At 40.3% G+C, this 19,712-nt stretch overlaps 2 protein-coding genes across 8 annotated transcripts in view; one reads left to right on the top strand and one right to left on the bottom strand.

Moving 5' to 3' along the window:
- LOC131694306 (uncharacterized oxidoreductase YjmC) overlaps window positions 1–10,229 on the top strand; it is a 36,991-nt gene extending 26,762 nt beyond the window's left edge. For 4 of the 5 annotated variants that reach the window (XM_058982931.1, XM_058982930.1, XM_058982933.1 and 1 more), the window contains 4 exons: window positions 539–955; window positions 9,185–9,399; window positions 9,454–9,810; window positions 9,868–10,229. In XM_058982931.1, coding sequence (XP_058838914.1) covers window positions 539–955; window positions 9,185–9,399; window positions 9,454–9,810; window positions 9,868–10,026 — 1,148 coding nt within the window. In that variant the 3' untranslated portion in view covers window positions 10,027–10,229. The remainder of the gene's footprint in view (window positions 1–538; window positions 956–9,184; window positions 9,400–9,453; window positions 9,811–9,867) is intronic. The other variant, XM_058982934.1, reaches the window with a different exon arrangement.
- Window positions 1–19,429, bottom strand: part of LOC131694309 (ADP-ribose glycohydrolase OARD1-like) — a 60,087-nt gene extending 40,658 nt beyond the window's left edge. Inside the window, exons 1-2 of one of the 3 annotated variants that reach the window (XM_058982939.1) lie at window positions 19,359–19,429; window positions 10,257–10,343 (exon numbers count right to left, since the gene is read on the bottom strand). In XM_058982939.1, the coding sequence (XP_058838922.1) occupies window positions 10,257–10,331 (75 nt within the window). In that variant the 5' untranslated portion in view covers window positions 10,332–10,343; window positions 19,359–19,429. Of the gene's footprint in view, window positions 1–10,256; window positions 10,344–18,465; window positions 18,583–19,358 lie in introns of those variants that run through there. The other 2 variants (XM_058982940.1, XM_058982941.1) reach the window with 2 other exon arrangements.
- Window positions 19,430–19,712: the final 283 nt, after the last annotated feature.

Below are 19,712 nucleotides of genomic sequence, written 5' to 3'. Positions count from 1 at the left end.
TCCGTGATGCTAGTCTGCATGTAGTAATGTTCATAGTTGCCAGTTTAACTATTATTGTCTCCGATAGCCTGCGTGTGAAGAGTATCTAGTGACAATCATGACGCTAAATTGGATTTTTATTAACTCCTATGTACCATTTCATAAATAACGTCATAAAATTATAATTCAAGAAAGGATCGTAGTATCGATCTGTACAGTCGGAATCGATTGCGAAGTCTGTCGAAAAAGAAGGTTAAGCTCCGCAACAGAATGTAATGCCAAGTCTTTGCTTTTTTACTATTCAAGATAAAATCAGATGAAGTGATATCAGGTTACGGCAATCAATCTTAGATAACAAGGTTAGAGGACAGTGCGATAGGTGAATACATTGCACATATTACAAACGCGCTGTCTGTCGGGCTCCCAGCAGAGCTTCCAACTTACACATTTCGTAATTCGATACGTTATCAACGATTGCACTTATCAGTTTGGAGTGTATTTGCACACCACTGATATCTGAAACCGGACCAGCCTCAAACTAAACAAAAACCTTCATCAGTCTTTTTTTGCAGATCTACAGTGCCAGTAGCAATAGACATCGGACGAACGACGAGAACCATGGCAACCGCAACGCAACCCCGCCTAGTTGCTGTCGAGGAAGCACGACGCTTTATGGAGGCTTGTTTTGTCAAATCCAACACGCCCCCGGCGCACGCCAAACAAATGGCCGACCTGCTGGTAGAGGCTGACTATCGGGGGCACTTTAGCCATGGTATGAACCGGCTGGAGATGTACATCAACGATCTGCATAAAAATGCGTGTAACGGGGCGGCCGTTCCGACGGTATTGAACGAAATGCCCGCGGCAGCCTGGGTCGACGGTAACAACGGTCTCGGTGCAGTGGTTGGTAATTTCTGTATGGATCTAGCTGTCAAGAAAGCGAAGGAGGTCGGTGTCGGATGGGTTTGTGCGAAAAGTGAGTACATATATATTGGAAAGATTAGAATAGAAAAGAGACGACATTTGGAATTAATTCAAATTGAAACTTTGCAACCAGTGAAACGTAACACCGTAAAATTCGCAATTAATTGTCGGAATTCAGGTTGTCCTCTGATGAGTTCTGTAGTCATGTTTATCTTGCATTTATACGAAGAATTTTCAATCAAATAAACAATTTCGGGGCACAGGTGAGGGCAGAAGTTTATATCATCAAAGATAATCATGATAAAAAGGTCGCATGTAAACCGTTGGTGAATACAGCGGCGCACTACTTGATTGGCCGTCCTCTCACCGCCTTGGTCGAACCCAAGGAGCTCTTATTCTCAGGTGATACGATGATCAAAAATTTCGATCAGCCATGTTGGTTTTAAAAACGACAGCTAGCGAAATTGTTTACTAGTTACTAGTGATGATTGCTTGGATTTCAGTTTGCACACAAAGTTGTTTGCTGTCATTTTTCTCCCCCGAAACCAGGTGCACGCTTACCTCACTTCTCACCTAGTCACTTCCAAATACGAATCACCTTAGAGTTATAGGCACCTTGATCTGGATCACTTTGATTATAGCCTCCTTCGATTTGCGTAGTTCACAAACGGTCAAATTTCGACGAGTTTCACGTTCGACAGATTTCTTACGGCAATTATCGACGAACCGCAGGATGTAATCAATGACTCATTGCAGTTTGCGAAAGCTACTGTATCGTGAAAAAATTGGAAGTGGTTCGATTTTCACGGTGAGTGCGGCAAGGACTGCTTCCATTTCTGGCAAATCTGTATCTGGAACGGCTGCAGGCAGTTGAATGTGATAGACTACGTAGGCGAGGAATTCAGGACCGTGCCACCAGAGGTTGTTTCTACTGAGGATCTCAGTAAGCTGGCCATGTGAAACGATATCGGCGGGATTGTTTTCGGTGTTGCTGTACTCCCATCTGAAACCATCGGTTTCTTGTTGGATTAAAGCAATGCGATTACGGACGAACAACTCAAGTTCATTTAGCTGTTTCTTGATCCAGGCTAGAACAACTGTACTGTCGAACCACAGAATAACTCCTAGAAACTTCATGCTCAGCTCGACGGGTACTCTCTTCACTAAATGGGACAGCAGGAGGGCAGCAGACAACTCTCCGTGGGATTGACAAACCGTGCAGGGGGGGCAACTTAGACTTACTGGTCAGAAGAGCCATCTTTGCCATTCCGTCAGCAAATATGCTCCGCACGTACACATAGGCTCCGTACGCCACGACCGAAGCACCAGAGAATCCGTGTAACTCATAGGCCATCACGTTGTTGTTTGTCACACATCTAGAAATTAGGATTTGGTTGAGGTGTGACAATGAGCTATGGAGTTCTTGCCACTGTTGTGCAAATTCTTCGTCGACCGGGTATCCCAGTCTGCCTTAATGCTGCACGGACGTTACGCTTGTAGTTTGGTGATGACAATAGCTGGTGAGTACAGTCGGAGAGGATCCTAAAATTTGGTGACTTCGGCGTAGATCATCAACGTCTCTTATCAGTGGCTTGATATTGTTAGCGAAGAGTAGTGCATCTGCCTCTGGATCCCAGAGCAGACCTAAGACCTCGATGACCTTATTCGTTCAGCATTTTTTCAACGGCACTTGGGGCTCACGTTCTTCGGGAGGGACGTGTTGGAGGAACTCCAAGTAATTGGAACACTATTTGTGGATGGGAAAGCCAGTTGCCGTTGTTTCCATAGCTTCCAACACCGAATCGGCACCAGATAGCGCATCGTCCATGTAGACCTCGTTTTTTACTATTTCGGCTGCAATCGGGTAATCATTCTTCTCTTCCGCAGCCATTTGTGCCAGGCACCGCGTTGCTTGGTATGGAGCCGATGCTGTGCCATAAGTAACGATGTCCAGTTCCAGTACACGCAACGGTTGTGACGTTCGTTCACGCCAGGAGATTCGTTGATAGTGTTTATGTTCAGGTGCCATCAGATTCTAACGATACATTTTGGAAATGTCTGCTGTGAAAGCTACTTTATGGGTGCGAAATCGAAGCATAATGGAGTACAGGTCGCATTGCACTACCGGACCGACGAGGAGTATGTCGTTCAACGCAGACTGGATGGGGACGACTTTGCGCTGGCATCGAATACCACTCGACATTTTGTGGTTGAACTGAAGGGATGCAAAACGGCCTGATGCGGCAGATAAAAACAATTCTGGCCCGGTGGGTTATCTGATTCGATCACTTCATGGCAATGACTGGGAGTCTCGTATTCTCGGATGAACTCAATGTACTTGGTCTGGAGCTCGGAGTTACGTAACAATCTCTTCTCTAGCATCAGAAATCGCTTCAGTGCTAAATCTCGACAATCGTCCAGCTTGGTAACGGTTTCTTTGAATGGTTTTTGTACCACAAACCTCCCTGTCGGATCTCGTTTATATGTGGACAGGAAGTGGGATTCGCAGGCTAATTCTTCTCTGGAGAGCTTGGGACGTCCGGCAATTGCTCGACTTTCCAGAACCGCTGCATCATGGTTTCGACCTCTTCGATGGAGACCAGGTTGGAGTGCTGCACTGGAGCGTCGGTGAGTTTCTCGCAGCTGTGGCAGCTTGTCGGACAGGCTTAGATGTCTTGGCTTCAGGATGTCGAAGAACCACTCTCGAATAGCAGCAGTACGGTTTTCGCGCTGGTAACTGGAAAATAACTGGAGCAGGATGTAGACACTTGGTGGTCTATCGTAGTGGGTGCTTTCGGTTCTTCGATGAATGGTGGTTGCGGTTTGAGCGCCTTGGTTACCGCCAGTTTCTTCGGTTCTGCAGTAGCTTTTTGTTCCGTGTCCGCCCCTAAAGGATTCGTAGTCTTTAGATTGGTTATCCTCAGTGGGATCATCATTTTTATTCCAGCCGTCATTAACCAAGAATTAATGATCGACCGGCATTGTTTTGCGAATACGTCACCTTTCTTTCGTAGAAAACCTTTAACGGCAAATGTATCAAAAAACCTTTAATGTATCAAGAACATTAACCAAGCTGAGTCATTCGTCTCGCGAATCAACATGCAGCACACCGCCGAATGCGGCGATGTTATATATAGCATTCCCGCATACATCGAAAACGACGCTGTAGAAGTTCGTGTTCATGATTTGGCTACGCGTACCCCTGACATCGTGATTAAAAAATGCTTTCAAAAATTCGGAGAAGTAAAATCCGTTACACACTATACATGGAGAAACGATTTCCCGGTCATTCTTAGCGGTGTTCGTGTGGTGAGAATGCGTGTGTCTATACCGATTCCCTTATACATAACTGTCACAGTGTTATCAAGCGACGATGCTCCCATTCATCAGACATCACTGGTCACGTACCTATGGCAAATTCCTACGTGCCAGTTCTGCACGAAGACGCTGCACCTCGGAAAACCTTGCGCAGAAGCTGTTAAGGAAAACTCAACTAAAATCAGCACACAACCATCTTACGCTAAATCACTATCGGCTGCAAAACCAATATTTCCGGATCAAGCATCAACAAATATGCAACAATGATCTCATCTAATGTCTCTAAGCCAACAACCAGCAACAACAATAACAACGAAGCTAATGCCGAAAAACGGACATTCAATATCGACACCTAAGACTAAGATACACACAAGAACAACCGACCGCAAGCAGCAGAAAAGTAATACAGATGAGGACATGGACGTGATAGATAACGCGAAAGAAAACAAACCAATCGAACCACAAATTGCAGTGGACAACACTGGCAATATTTTGCCCCCTAGAAAAAGGATCTCAACACGCAGGAGCAAGCTGCGCCTGAACGAGACAAATAATATAATTTAGTTGTTTTTTATTTATTGTAAAAAAGAACAATGGGCCTCGTTAAGCCACCGCATTTGGGCCTAAATATATTGTCATTGTCATTTCTCAGCCCACACCCTGGCAGACGTTCATCCGCCCATCTAGACTCTGTCAAGATGAGGACCTACAAAGCCTAACTGTTCGTATGTGCTAGTCCGTATAGCACACCAGTTTCTTCCACAAGCAGGCGCCGGCTGTTAACCAGTCCCACAAGTTTCAGATACATTACATAGAGGATAGTTGGAGACAGAAAATGAAGAGATAGTAAAGAGATTTTGGTTTGCTGAAACGAGACAAGAAAAGCAAAATAATTGTGATCAGTTTTTTTCTTTTTTTATCGCTTAACGCTTAACGTAACGTCAAGTTCTCTGTTTTGTCTGGTCCAATGTATCCTGCTCCTAACAACGCGTGCTAAATCGTCAGTGATGCAATTAAAACTTCGCATTGATTCCGCTTCTATTTTCTTCCTGATCTCCTCATGGGTCCCCTAGGTCAGAAGCGGATCAATCGACTGTTAAGTAAATTAGAGATCGCAGTCAGCCGTGATGTCCGCGAATTTCATACATACATACAAACTATTTGGCGCAAGTTCAGAGCGTGTAACGTCGTGTCATCTAGTCTGTCACCCTATGGAAAATAATCCTACCATCGCCTTGGGGTCAACGTCATATTGGCAAATTTTGCATTGAATCCGCTTCTGTCTCTTCCTAATCTCCTTTTTGTATCCTAGGTCCGAAGCAGATCAATCGACTATTAATTGAAACGGTAAACATACTAGCAGTATTAGTCCTTACTCGCGAATACTTTTCCTTCAACTGTGCTGTTTCTTCTCTATCTTATAACATAACTCGATTATCCCTGTTCTAGTCAATATACATATTCATTACATTATGGACCAGGCAAACCCTTAATTTTCTATTATTATTATCCTGAGTAGCTATACCAGTGAAGGTATTTTAGGATTTCGCAAAAAGAATCTCTGCCAATAAAGGCGTAAGAAATATTTATCCACTATTAACCATAAAGTTTGCTCGAACCGAATGTCCGCCTGGTTCGACTCGAATAGACCACACCGACCCGAAAGGGTTGCTTATCATTTCCGAGAGCCGGTGTACTTGGTCGAGTTTAGTAATCATAAGAACAAGTCCTGAATAATTAACTATCTCCTAGGTGCCAGTCCTGCACTCCTTTCCTGAACTAGCCTCATACTCACGATCAAAAGAGTCGACAACTAGTAGGATCCACATGTCCCCCACCCAAGTGAATTGATCAACTTGCAAGTAGGAGCACATATCTACCAACCAGCCAAGAAGACTTCCGAATCAATGAGAATGGACCATGCCAGTCGAAGACCACAGGCCCAGCGCCATCTCGTACAGTGTCATTGTCATTTCTCAAGATGAGAACCTACAAAGCCTAACTGTTCGTATGTGCTAGTCCGTATAGATTTTGGTTTGCTGAAACGAAACAAGAAAAGCAAAACAATTGTGATTAGTATCGTAGCTATAATAAATAAATAAACGATTTCTCCTCTGTTGTCGGTTTCCCTGTTCGCAGTCCTCCCTCCTGTTCCTGATCTGTTTGGGCCACTGGCTTTCCGTTTCCTTGGCCGTCCGGTTCTCCCGCACACATCGTAGCAGGAGAAATAAATGAAAAGACAAAACAAAACAAAATGAAAATAAATGGACGTCTGCTAACTGTGCCTAAATTGATGTTGCTTCTCAGTTTTGCACGACCCAGAGGGGACTTGGCCTTGATCCCAATACTCTATCACCGATGTTACGTGATATTCGTTATGGAATATTCTTTGTTTGGGGGCCATTCATTAACAATGTTGTACGTTTTTTATCCCTGATCCGCTGATACGTCTAAAATTCATTTTTAGTTTTTTATCTCGTTACGTGACGCTCTTCTCTTATTGTCAATATCCAATATCATTCATGAATGGTCCCCTGGTGATATATTTAGAGCAGACAATCCAATGAAAAATAGGATTGACAGGATTTTAGTGCGCTCTTGGCACCTTGTGTCACATCTTCATGTTTGTTATACATATTAAGAATATCAAAGCATGCGATGTGATGACCGGAAGATTAGAGAAACAACTCCTCCCCTTCCCCCCCAACAATGGGCCTCGTTAAGCCACCGCATTTGGGCCTAAATATATTCATTAAAAAAAAAATTTCGCCTTTTTCTAGAGTAACTTTCCTCACTCTATTTTTATAACTGACGCAGCCGACCTGCACGATTTTCTGACGCGATCGTTTAGTGGCAATATTTGTTCTTACTGCCCGTTTAGTACATCAATTGTGTAAAATTTGAACTCGTGCAGGATCTTAGAACCGTTCCAATGTACCGAAGACAATGCGCTAAGAAGCGCCCTTGGCTTCGGCATTTGCTTGAAATTCGGACGAGATTCAAACATTTGCAAAAGTCATTTTAAAATGCATTTCCGTACGAGTTTAACGGCTGCTGATAAATGAATTTAAACACAATCGTCAATTAATGAGTTGGGAAAACAGCACACTGAAAAAACCAACAAAAAATTTCTCCAAAACCTACTCTACTGAAGAATGTTGAAGTAATAAATGGAACCACCCTGTAAAGAGAATCCAACAGATCTTCCAACTTCCACAATGTAGTTCAAAGTATTTTCAAATAAAGCAAAGGTGCGTCGACAAGCATGCGAGATTACGGTGGGGAATGCCATTCGCTCGGCCACTCGGTTTTCTTGAGATTTCTTCATATGTTATTTTAGAAATATTTTCGAACGAAACAAGCTTAACTGATGAATTGGAACGAAGTAGATTCGAAATTTACGGTAATAATAATGCTACCAATCCCAAACTAAATTTAGTATTCAAGAGTAATTCCACCAAGATCAACAAAAAATCTGAAAAATCGTGACCGATCTTCAGTTCAGATGATACTCTATGCTATTTTTCTTGCTAAAAGAGACAAACTTAGGAAATAGCAAATTTTTAAGCACTAATGAGAAAATTGGATAGAAACACTTTTGTGAGTGAATGGCACAAAACTTATAACAAAATTAGTTATGGAATTTGCGTTTCGATTTTGTCTCATCAGAATCCGGCACTAATTTAGTGTCATGACTAAGCTTGTGCCGCTAGCTAGCTAGGATTGGCGGGAAAAAAATATATTTTGCATACCTACTGGCGTTTGGCTCTCATACCAAAAGACAGAGTTCGCTTCCCTATCCTCGTTAGCACCCCTGTTTGGATATAATGTCTAACTGGCGCTAATTTGGCGTTAGTTTGGATGTATAGTCTGACAGCAAGTTGGTGTCAGTTACAGACGAGTGGAACAAGAATCATTCAAATCCAGCGTTTCTAAGCTAGGTGTTGTGCCCCCATGCGCACATTAGAATTTTTTAACTTAAAACAGCACATCTTCTAAAAAAATAATTTTGGCGGTTAATCCTCCAAGAACTAGTTACAGAGAATGTACTCTTCAAGCAAATTTAGTTCGCGACACGTCTTTAGCAAAGTTGTCGAAAATGCTGTTTCAAACCACATTGTTGAAGAAATGAGTACTCAGTATATTAAGAGTATTGAAATATATTAGACTATATGTGAAAGAAAACCTTTAAAACGAGTAATCCTGATATTACTGTGATTGATAAATCTTATCTGCTGTTTATATACAATAAAATCCTCATTCTTTTCAAAGTATGCGTCTCTAAAGCTTACAATAAAAAATACTTTGAAAAGAACTGGCTGTAAGAAAATTTTCAGAATATCGTTTCATATCTCGATATGTTGCATTCATGCTGCCTTCATATTTGTTTAAAGTTGTTTAAAATAACATTATTAACAACTTTGCTGAAGACAGAAAGTCTCTTACTATTTTTAAACAATTAATTCTCCATAATTATTTCTAGGAGAATTAATTACTAAAATGATTATAAAAAAATGCGCCTCTTTATGTTGGGAATTCTTCGAAATTGTTAAATCTTCAAAGTTGATGGTTTCGAAATTATGTGATCTTGACGGTTGAAAAAGTTTTCGAACATTTACTCCACTTTAAAGGTGCACATTGTTTGACTTTATTGACATAGTACACAAGAAAATAATCTATAGAGGTTTGAAAGCTGTTCCATATTGATTCTTCTTGTTTGTAGACTGGGAATGGCATCTGTTAGACTACTTTCTGAACTTTTAATAATTTATCAAACTTGCATTAAATTTTAACATCATCGAAAAAAAAATTTCTGCAATAATCGGGCGAATGCCGTTCAGATTAATGTTTTCAACCGAGGAAAAAAACTCGTCTCTGAACCGCAAAAGCTTGCCCTTTGCAAATATTGATATGAATTAAACATGAAATATATTGTGATATTCCCGTTACATCTATTTTACAGGGTCTAACCACTACGGCATTGCGGGATGGTACACTTTGCGCGCCATGAAGGAGGGCTGCATTGGAATATCAATGACCAACACCTCGCCGTTGGCTAGCCCAACCAGAAGCAAGGAAGCCGCTCTCGGGACCAATCCCCTGTCGGTGGGTGCTCCGGCAGAAAATGGGGACGGTTTTGTGTTGGACATGGCCACTACCGCCGTGGCGGTTGGAAAGGTAATTTATTTAAAAACTGCCAATAGCCACTTGATTTTTTAATATGTATGATAGATTGAAATGCAACGTCGCAAAGGAGAACCAATTCCGGTCGGATGGGCTCAGGATCCCACCGGTCATCCGACAACGGATGCCAACGTAGCCTTCGATACGGGCTGTCTGATGCCATTAGGCGGCACCGAACTCACTTCCGGTTACAAAGGGTACGGTCTGTCAACGATGGTGGAAGTTTTTTGTGGAATCATGGCCGGTTCCAACTATGCTACCAAAGTTCGTAAATGGACTCACGCCGGTGCCGACTCGGAGGCCGATCTGGGCCAATGTTTTGTAGCGATAAACCCTGCCTGTTTCGCGCCCGGTTTTGAGACTAGAATGTCCGATCTGAACAGTATTCTGAGAAACATGCCAAAGGTAGTGGGGATTGTGTGGTTTATGTAAGGAATGTTAATTGACACCTTTTCATTGTAGACTGATGAAACGAAACCGGTTCTAGTGGCTGGTGACCCGGAGCGAAACCACATGAAAAAAGTAGATCAGGAAGGTGGTCTAGCCTATCATGAAAACCAAATTAAAACATGCAATCAGCTTTCGGAACGACTTGGAGTTGATCCTATTGCATTTATTTAAAACTATGCTTATATTTCGCAGCTGATAAGCATTTACCAGTGATATGTTTTATATCTGTATTCTACAACCACCTATACCGTTAATTGTTCCAGCCATATCGTGTTACTGTTAGTGCCAACCGTGCTATCGGAGGTATAAATGGCATTCTTCATATCAACACTTTAAAAAACGGATTCGCTCGACGAATAAATGAGAAAATCTAATCCATATATTTCTCTTGGATGACTTACCTTATAAAGTAGCCTTGATATAAAAACGTTAGAAACTGCGTTGAATTGAACGTTGGAAATTCTCGATAGTAACATTCGCTACTTTTCCTGAAAAAACATAATATAAATTAGAAGTTAAAAGTGTAAAAATGAAATATTTATTGGCCAAACACGATCTCTGATCCATATCAATAGTTAAGCTTGAAACTAAAAAGCGCAATTTAGTACTGCCTAGAGGAGAAAAAATAGTTTGACATTTTCATGTAGGAGCGTTTGGTGGTACAATGAGAGCGCAATTCAGTCCAAGGCCGATGATAGGAGGGGTAATGGCTGAATGGTCCATGCAGACCACAAAAACGCCATGAGAGAGGATCAGGGTTAAGGGATTGATGAATACTTGACGAATAATTGCGCTACAGAATGTGATGAAAAGGTCAATTGAACAGTACTACTATTGGCTGTTCAGAAATGTTTCTCCATGATATAAAACATTTCTATTTTATGATTATGTTATGTCAATTCATAAGTTCTGAAAAGTTCACTTTAGCACCGTTGGCATGGGACGCTTCAAGTTTTAAAGAACTTCAAATCAGGGCTCATAGTCATGCCCAGGGCACCGCCAGAGAGAACTTGGCCCTAAACCCACTTTGTACATTATTTCGACCATGGCTAAGTGGACCGCCAAGAACTAAATTTGATCACAATGTAGCTTAACTAAAAAGAAAGTAGTCCTACTCAAAATTTCTACGTGATATAATTACTGTAATACTGATTTAGTGGAAAAGCCCACGGATCACGTCAAGGAACAGCATCATGCCGAGGAAGAAAACATAGTTTTTGCCTAAATTTTCTTCACTTAGGAAATAAATAGCATAGAACCTAAGCCAATTCAAAATTATTAAAAAGCCGAGTTATTCGAATATTGACAAAAGAATCTGTATTTAATTCGAACCATTGAAATTTGAATAGCCGTAACAGGGACAATCTAGCAATATAAGACCTATGGCAAAGTTTTTAGCCTTCCCTGGACTATTCATTGTAATGATTGATTGTAGAGCAACTGTAGGTTATAAAAATGAAAATGCAAAAAACTGATTATCTCAAATTTCAAGCGCCATGCGGAATGTCCGATTATAATCAATTGACCCTGAAAACTGAAACTAAAATGGATTTGTTCTCGCTTGAGGTGGTCAAGTACCGGCTTTTAAGTGGCCAACATATTAGTCTTAGCCCATGCTTTTTGTTTTGATGTTTACAAAGGCAGATGTTAGCCATGGGTCGTTTATTTTTTCCGCACAGTGCATAAGAATTCCTTATGACTTTTCAACCATTTTCAGATAAGTGCTCCTGGCATCCCTTTGATACGTAAGCTTCCATAATTCAATGATTTGTTCCTATGGAATACGAAAAAATAGCAAACTTGCCCGAATATAAATGTACAGTAACAAAACCATGATTTTCACTGTGACAGTACAGTAATTTTACAATAATTTACAGTAAGTTTTAGTGTTATGCTACAATACATAAACAATAAACTTTAACGTTTTTACAGTAAATTTAAATGTAAAATAGAGTTGTAAAATGGTTATGTATCTTAACATTAAAAAAATCAATTTTTCTCCATACATTTTTTTCTCGAAAACAGTAAAACTTAATGTGAATGCACTGTATCAGTTTTTTACTGAACAGTGAAATTTATTGTTACATGAAATTTTATTGTAAATCTACTGTGAGAACTTGGCATCGAACAATGTTGAAACAGTAATAACTATAATATTTATTGTTTTATGATTGTTTGTAGGGTAAATGCTATTGTAAAATTCTATCCGGGTGGTTTGTCCCATACGAAAATAAAGGCATGAGTCCCATTAGATAATTAAGAAGAAACGGCATTTATTTAAGCCCAAAAAATGGTTCATTATAACAAAATTTGGTCAATGTTCCAATTGGTTAAAAAAATAAATTGATTTATTTTTCAATAATCAAAATTACAAAAAGTTGCACAACGAAGGAATTTCAGTACTAGACATTTCGTTGCGAGTTTTGACTATTTCAAATTGCCTTGTAACTAATTCATGCATAAAACAAATTACAGGGTTGGCTTAACAGTTCTAAATCATTCCTGGTTCTGATAAGTTATATAACAATTACACTTGCAATTTACAATTTTTTGTTATAATTTTGTTAATCGTAAATGACTAATGCATGAATAGATTGGTTTTAATGTGCTATATTCTGAGTCATTAATATTTCATTCGGTATTAATATCAACGGTTCTGTCTTTCCAGTAAATTTTCCCAGAAATCCTTTTCTTTTCCTCTGACAAAAGCGGAATAGCATTTTTTTTTCTCTCTTGGTCTATGCCTCTAAGAGCTTTCATGTTTTAAAATGGCGCCGAAAAAGAAATTCGCTGCAGTTACAATATGTAGTATGTTGTCAACATACGCGCGGGGTCTTAACCGGTTTAATTTATATTGTGAAACATTGAATTAATTATGCACAAATTTCTCCGTGTCCATATTCAGAACCTCTGCGTTTCGTTTTGCATTCTGCAATGTTTGATTGAATTCGTTGAATGTTATCGGTAGTTTTATTCGCAATGCCTGCTCCACTGCCGCATGGTAACTATCAGCTGCGTGTGCTCAAACTCGAAAAACTTTAAAACCAGGGCTGGCATTGCGCATCACGAAACGAAAGGTTTATTGTATGCAAGCTTGTATGAAAAAGTCGATTCGAAATGGTTCCATAATGTGGCCCCAGTTTCTCCTTCTGTATTAATATCGAATTTATCAATAAAATTAAATGAAGGAACAAAGTCCAGGTTTTGTTTTGAGCAGCACAATTGTCGAGCCATAATACAACGGTTTCCAAACCATTAAACCTTGAAATAACTTGGTGGAGACAGTGTAACAGTTCGAACGTGGCACTTACTAATGTAATTTAAAAGCACTTTTACACTTTAAAAGCCTTTCTTTATTCCGCACTTCCTTTTTCTACCATCCGTCCAGTCCACTCTCTCGTTCCTCTTTTCTCCTCTCTATCTGTCAAATCACTGTTCATCGCTCAATATATTCTTCTTTAAGGTACGTCACCCTAATAGAACCCTACATCCCACCTTATCTTTTATTTTTATTTTTTAAAAAGGCACGTAGTCTTGGAACCTCTTGGGTGCCAAACGTCTTCGTTTATCTGGTTCTCAGGCACCTGCATCTTGCGTCGATTCATCTTCTCTAAACTCATCCTGTCGAAGGTCATCTAAGCAATTCTCGGCGTTAGAATTTTCCGCCCTTATTGGTAACCCTGTTTGAGAATATTCTGATCGTCTATCTGTCCCCTGTGCTTGTACTTCTGCTTTCTTAAGATGTGATACATAGCGTTTGTATTCGTTCCCGGATATCAATGATTTGACTTTAACTTCTGACCCCATTCGTTTGATTACTTTGAACAGCTCCGAAGAATAATCGGCAGCCAATTTGTTTTCCTTTCTCTGTCGTTTAACGTAGACATATTCCCCCTCTTCAATATCATTGCTACAAGCCTTCCGTTTATTATCGGAGTATTCCTTCACACTAAACCAGCCAAAAGTTGTTCAGTAATTTCTTTTGACGACATGAACAGTAAAGTGATATTTTTACGGAGCTATCAGCAAGTTGTTTAAAAAATTGCGGTAAAGTTTTCACTTTTTAGCGATTTTCAGTAATTTTTCGAATAATTTGCTGAAACCCGCAATATTTTTCACTGAATTTATCAGTACTTATGTTTTTTTCGGTACATAAACATTATTCAGTAAAATACTGACTGATTGTTCGGCAAAATTGTACCAACATTACCGAACCTCGTCAAAAACTTACAAAACAGGTACAGCAAATCATCTGTCAAGTCGCCATTTTCAGAGGAAACTGCTGACTGACCAGTATTTTTTGACGTTTGGAGAGAACGGATTGCGGAGAGTTCGGTAATCGAATTGTTTTACTGAATTGATTACCGAACGGTTTGCTGTTCAAAACCCCAGCAAAATTTTACTGTACCCAGTAATTCAAATTAAGTGTGTTCCCCTTTTCCTTGGCGATTTTATCCCTATCTCGAACTTCCCCATCTTCCTTGTACTCCGGTATCGATGGCAGTCTATTTCTAATCCAGCGCCAGAACATGAGCTCCGAAGGGGTCTTTACAGTTGTCGAATAAATTGTAGAATGGTATGTCAGTAAGAATTTTCTCAGTTCTATACGCCAGTTCTTGCCTAATTCCTGCGCGATTCGTGGGCGTTTCAAAATGCTTATATTCTGACTCTCTACCCCTCCATTCGCTTGAGGCCAGTTCGGAATTGGGTTAACCAATTTAATATTTAATTCTTCGCAGAACTGCCTAAGCTCATTACATTCCCTGTTCAATTGCGGCCCGTTATCAGCTCTCATGGTGATAGGGACTTCAAACAGATCAAATGTCGTCGATAATTCTCGTATTGTATCGATTGCAGTGACATTCTTCATTTTCACGACTTATACGAAGCGGCTATAATAGTACACTACCACGAATAGCCATTGACTTTCAGGCAATGGTCCCATAAAATCAACGGCTATTTCCTGCCAAGGTCCTGCGGGCATTTGTTTCCTTGTCATGCATCTGGTGCTGATACCAATATACAACCACGGCAATTTCAGACGAAAGTCTCCACATCTCTGTCCATCCTGGGCCACCACACCGATAAACGCAACGCTGATTTCATCATTGAGGTTCCCAGATGCCCCTCGTGAGCGATACGAAGAACCGGGCCCGTAACATCCTAGGGACCACTACGATCTTCGCGTAACAGGATGTCTCCAACTCTACAAAATTCATTAGCGAAGAGCCGGAACTTAATTGGCAGTTCATAACGTCTATATTGTTCAACCATCTCTAGAATCGTCTGTAATTCCGTAGCCGATTTGGCAGCTTCCACCATTTCTTCCCAAGGAACAGTCACAGCGTGCGAAGCAAAGTCTGTTATCTCCCTAATCATTACTTCTTCTCGTTGGTCAAATGGAACTGGTTTGTAGTCGGCAGTCTGGATAATACCTGAATGAGCAAACCCCCAAGGCCAACCGGACTGGCATCAGCCATCACCAGTATTCTATCTCCTCGTTGATAAAATCCCAGAGAAGATGAATTAGACAATCTTGTCTTGATTTGGTGGAAAGCATTTTCAGGTTCGGCTAGCCAATGAAACGTGTTTTCTTTTCTTGTCAAATTTCGTAGCGGTGCTTCTATCGTGGCCAAGTTTGGTAGAAAACGGTTTAAATAGTTGTTTAACCCCAGAAAGCTGCGTACCTCGTCAGTATTCTCATGCCTTTGGAAAGCAACCAGAGCTTCTACCTTAGCATCTGTATTACTCCTGTACTTATCTTATGACCAAGAAACTCGAGCTCCTCGACCCCAAATATATATTTATCCCCGTTGAGTTGTACGTTCCATGCTTTCAATATTGCCAATACCTTTTCAACACGTTCATCATGCTCCTCTTTATCTTTGCCTTCGATATAAACGTCAATGTACCACCAGGTCCCCTCACAGCCAGCCAGTACACTCAGGTTTTTTTTACGCGGGGGATACGAGCCGCGTAAATGAAAACCGCGTAAATGAAAACCGCGTAAATTTCAAAATCCGCGTAAATGAAAACCGCGTAAATTTCAAAATCCGCGTAAATGAAAACCGCGTAAATTTCAAAATCCGCGTAAATGAAAACCGCGTAAATTTCAAAATCCGCGTAAATGAAAACCGCGTAAATTTCAAAATCCGCGTAAATGAAGACCACTTAAATTTAAGAATCCGCGATAAAGGGAACCTCATTGATGGATACCGCGTAAATTCCAAAATCCGCGTAAATGAAAACCGCGTAAATTCCAAAAACCGCGTAAATGAAAACCGCGTAAATTTCAAAAACCGCGTAAATGAAAACCGCGTAAATTTCAAAATCCGCGTAAATGAAAACCGCGTAAATTTCAAAATCCGCGTAAAAAAAACCGCGTAAAAAAATACCGCGCAAAAAAAAACCGCGTAAAAAAAAACTTGAGTGTATTGCGTTCATTGTTTTCTGAAAAACCTCTGGTGGTGATACCAGCCCGAATGACATGCGCTTAATTCTGTACAATCTGCGTGCTGTGAGAAACACCATCGCATCTCTCGAAACTTCATCCAGTTCAAGTTGTAAAAATGAATCTTTGACATCTAGTTTGCTACGGATCATTTTTGGTCCAATTCTAGAAATCGTCGATTGCATTGGATGTCTTTCCATCAAAACAGCTTCATTCATTGTGCTCAGATCAAGGCAAATCCTTGGGTCACCATTAAGCTTGTCGTTAACGGCTTCTTCTAGTGGCACCGGAACTCTCCTCATTGGTTGAAATATTGATTTGAAATTTTGATCTAAGTGAATATGCACGCAAACGTCGGTGATCTTAGAAAGAGGTTCAAAATTTCCTGTTACCTGATCTATACCCATGCCGACTTTCAATATTCCTAAACGTTTCGATGTAGTGTCTCCCAAAAGAACGTGTTGTCCCCTCTGGACCACGAAAAACTCGGCTACCACCGCTTTTGTACCAACCCGGACAACTGCTTTAAAAGTACCTTATACCGTAAGCGGTATCGTGTTGGCATAACCTTTTAGCACACGGTCAGTTCCATTTTTATGGCTCATCGCTTCGATTCCCGATTATTTCAATTTCTCCCAATCAAAATCGGTAATCAGGTTTGCTTCTGCTCCAGAGTCCACCCACATCTGGTGTGAAACTCCAATGTGCCAATCACGCATGTAACCGTAGTAGACTCGTTTCCCTAATAGAAAGCGTAATATGTTTTGGTAAGTTGATCGTCGACGATTCGCTAGACTCAATCGCATTTGATTCTGAGTACCTTGATTTTGAGCTACATGATCAATCACCCGAATCCTCTTGGCGTCTGTTGCCTCTGCCTTCCAAGAAAAGGCGCTTTAGCTTGCACTCGACATCGGACTTTAAAATGCCCTGGGTTTTTACAACGCTTGTATCAAATCTTTCGCCACCCACTGGTTGATTCGTCCCAAGCGCAATGAATCACTGAATGCAATCTCGCATAGTTCCTAATAGGAGCAAACATCTCTTTGAACGCTGTAAGTCGTTGAGAGAAAATTACAGTCTTCAGTCCTTCTAAGCGCGACAGCTGACTAACCTATAAAATTACCGTCGTAAGTTATTTTAAACCCATCTTAATGTATAATAAACCTTCTGCAGATCAACAACCAGTACAACATGACCAGTGTTCACATTCACTCCGTCCTCTCGGTAGACTGTGCTGGATGATCCAGCATGATGTAAGTGCAGATATCACGATTCAAGTCATGCAAAATAGTTGATGGAAAAACAATTGACCGGGTGGAATGGTGCTTTTGAAAAAGTGGCGGTGATTTTTCGTCACACCACCACACTGTCCCGGGGCACGCAACACAACTGCGTAGTGAAAAAACCAAAGCCACTTTTTCAAAAGCACCATCCCGCTCGGTTAATTATTTTTCCACCAACTATTTTGCATGATTTGAATCTTGATAATCTAATAAATCGACTGATGTTCTTCTTTTAGAGTTTAATGAATGCTTTATAAGTATAAATCGGCGGCAAAACTGAACACATTTTTCCTACGCATACTATCAAGCGTTCAATTCTAACACATGCTCAAAAAAGGTAACTTGAGCCTTAACAATAATTTACCTTAAGGTTGGACAGAGAATGCGCAAAATTCGCAAACGAAAAAAGCAGTTTATTTTCCACACCGCGGTGCACCGTATGTCAGATCTTCATAAAAATTAATCAGCGTATGTAGAATGTTGTTACAGTACTGCTGATTGATTTTTATGAAGATCTGACATACGGTGGAAAAAAAACTGCTTTTTTCGTTTGCGAATTTTACCCTTTCTCTGTCCAACCTTAAGGTCATTTGGCATAACGGTCGCTCACCATAATGGGCGTCTGGAAGTCATTTGGCATAATCGCTGCACTAAATCGAATACTTTGGATGAAATATTTACAAAATCAGACAAATAAACCGTAAACCGGGCAAACGAGTAGATTACAGATTTGCTTGCGAACAAGCACCACTTCCGACGGTTAATAAAAATGCTTGCCACCTTCCCGCTCTTATGCCAAACGGCCATCATGACAACTGACTTTTATGCCAAACGAGCTTATACCAAATAGACATCGATCGGAATATTGTGGACCTTTGTTACCAAATCACAATTATTGTAATATTTGAAATAAACCTTGTAAATAACTATTTCGTAACACGATTTCTTGCAATGCACAACAGGCGCAAAATCACGAGCTATCAAGCTGTGCAGGAATATTGATTCCTTCACTTATCGTATACAGAATACTGAGACGCTCCAACATTTCGATCGTGAACCGACAAATGGGCGAAATTAACAAATGTACACAAACAGAGATTTGATTAATATCTGAAAGAGGAGTAAAAATACTTTATAAAAAATATAAAAACTCATTTATAAATATTTCACACTTCATGAAAATCAATAAAAAACAAAACGGCGGATCCGACTTTCGACTGTAAACAAAAAGCCAGGCGGGTTACGCCTCTGCATTTCTAAGGTAGTGTATACAGGCGAAATTGACAGCATCATTGTTTACAAGGTCCGTAAACAGAATCGCCCTAAACAAAAACCAAGTGCTTGTTACGCCCAGGAAGAATAACAAATTTTCCCCTCCAGCGAGCACGGCGAAAGCCACATTTGATTTTTGTTTTTTGGCGACACTGCAGGGCGAAATTGAGAGTCGTCAAAACAAGAGGGCGACTCAAAAATGGCCTAATCAACATTTCATAACAACACTCGGCGAAATAATCTGTTTTCAATTTTATCAACGAAAACGTTATTATATAAAACATTTTAGTTATGCTTCCGAAAACTAGTATTGTTTCAAAGTGTTTCAATACATTTGAAGGCGCAGTATGCAAACACTGTTAAAATACGATTTAATTTTCTGAACCGAATTTTCAAAGCTATTTTTCTCGATTCGATATCATTGCGACTTCGGCCCTTTGGTCGATTCATGATCGATTTATACAATTTCAAAATAGTAAATAGTGTAAACTTACCTTAAATAAGTTTGCAGTTTGCAAAATATTATTCAAGCACCACGATATTGTTATTTTTGTTTTTGTTCAAATAAAATCCCATGTGAGCTTCCGAGTCCCAGCGCGATCGAAAAAGGGATATTTTGCAAACCGCTGGGCAGAGCCGTGGGCACTGTAAGAAAATGTCACTTATAATTCACTTAATCAATGTATAGCGGCCCTTACACGTTCAATATTTTTGTCAATACTAGAGAGTATTGACAAAAGTATTGTACGTGTAATGGAAATTTTTTTATTGACGATGTGGATTTCAAACGGGACTGAAATATTGTAACAATACCGTCAATACTGGTATTGACAAAAATATTGAACGTG

Source organism: Topomyia yanbarensis, chromosome 3 (genome assembly GCF_030247195.1).
Source record: "Topomyia yanbarensis strain Yona2022 chromosome 3, ASM3024719v1, whole genome shotgun sequence".
Taxonomy (NCBI): domain Eukaryota; kingdom Metazoa; phylum Arthropoda; class Insecta; order Diptera; family Culicidae; genus Topomyia; species Topomyia yanbarensis.
This window is presented reverse-complemented; position numbering and strand designations above follow the sequence as displayed.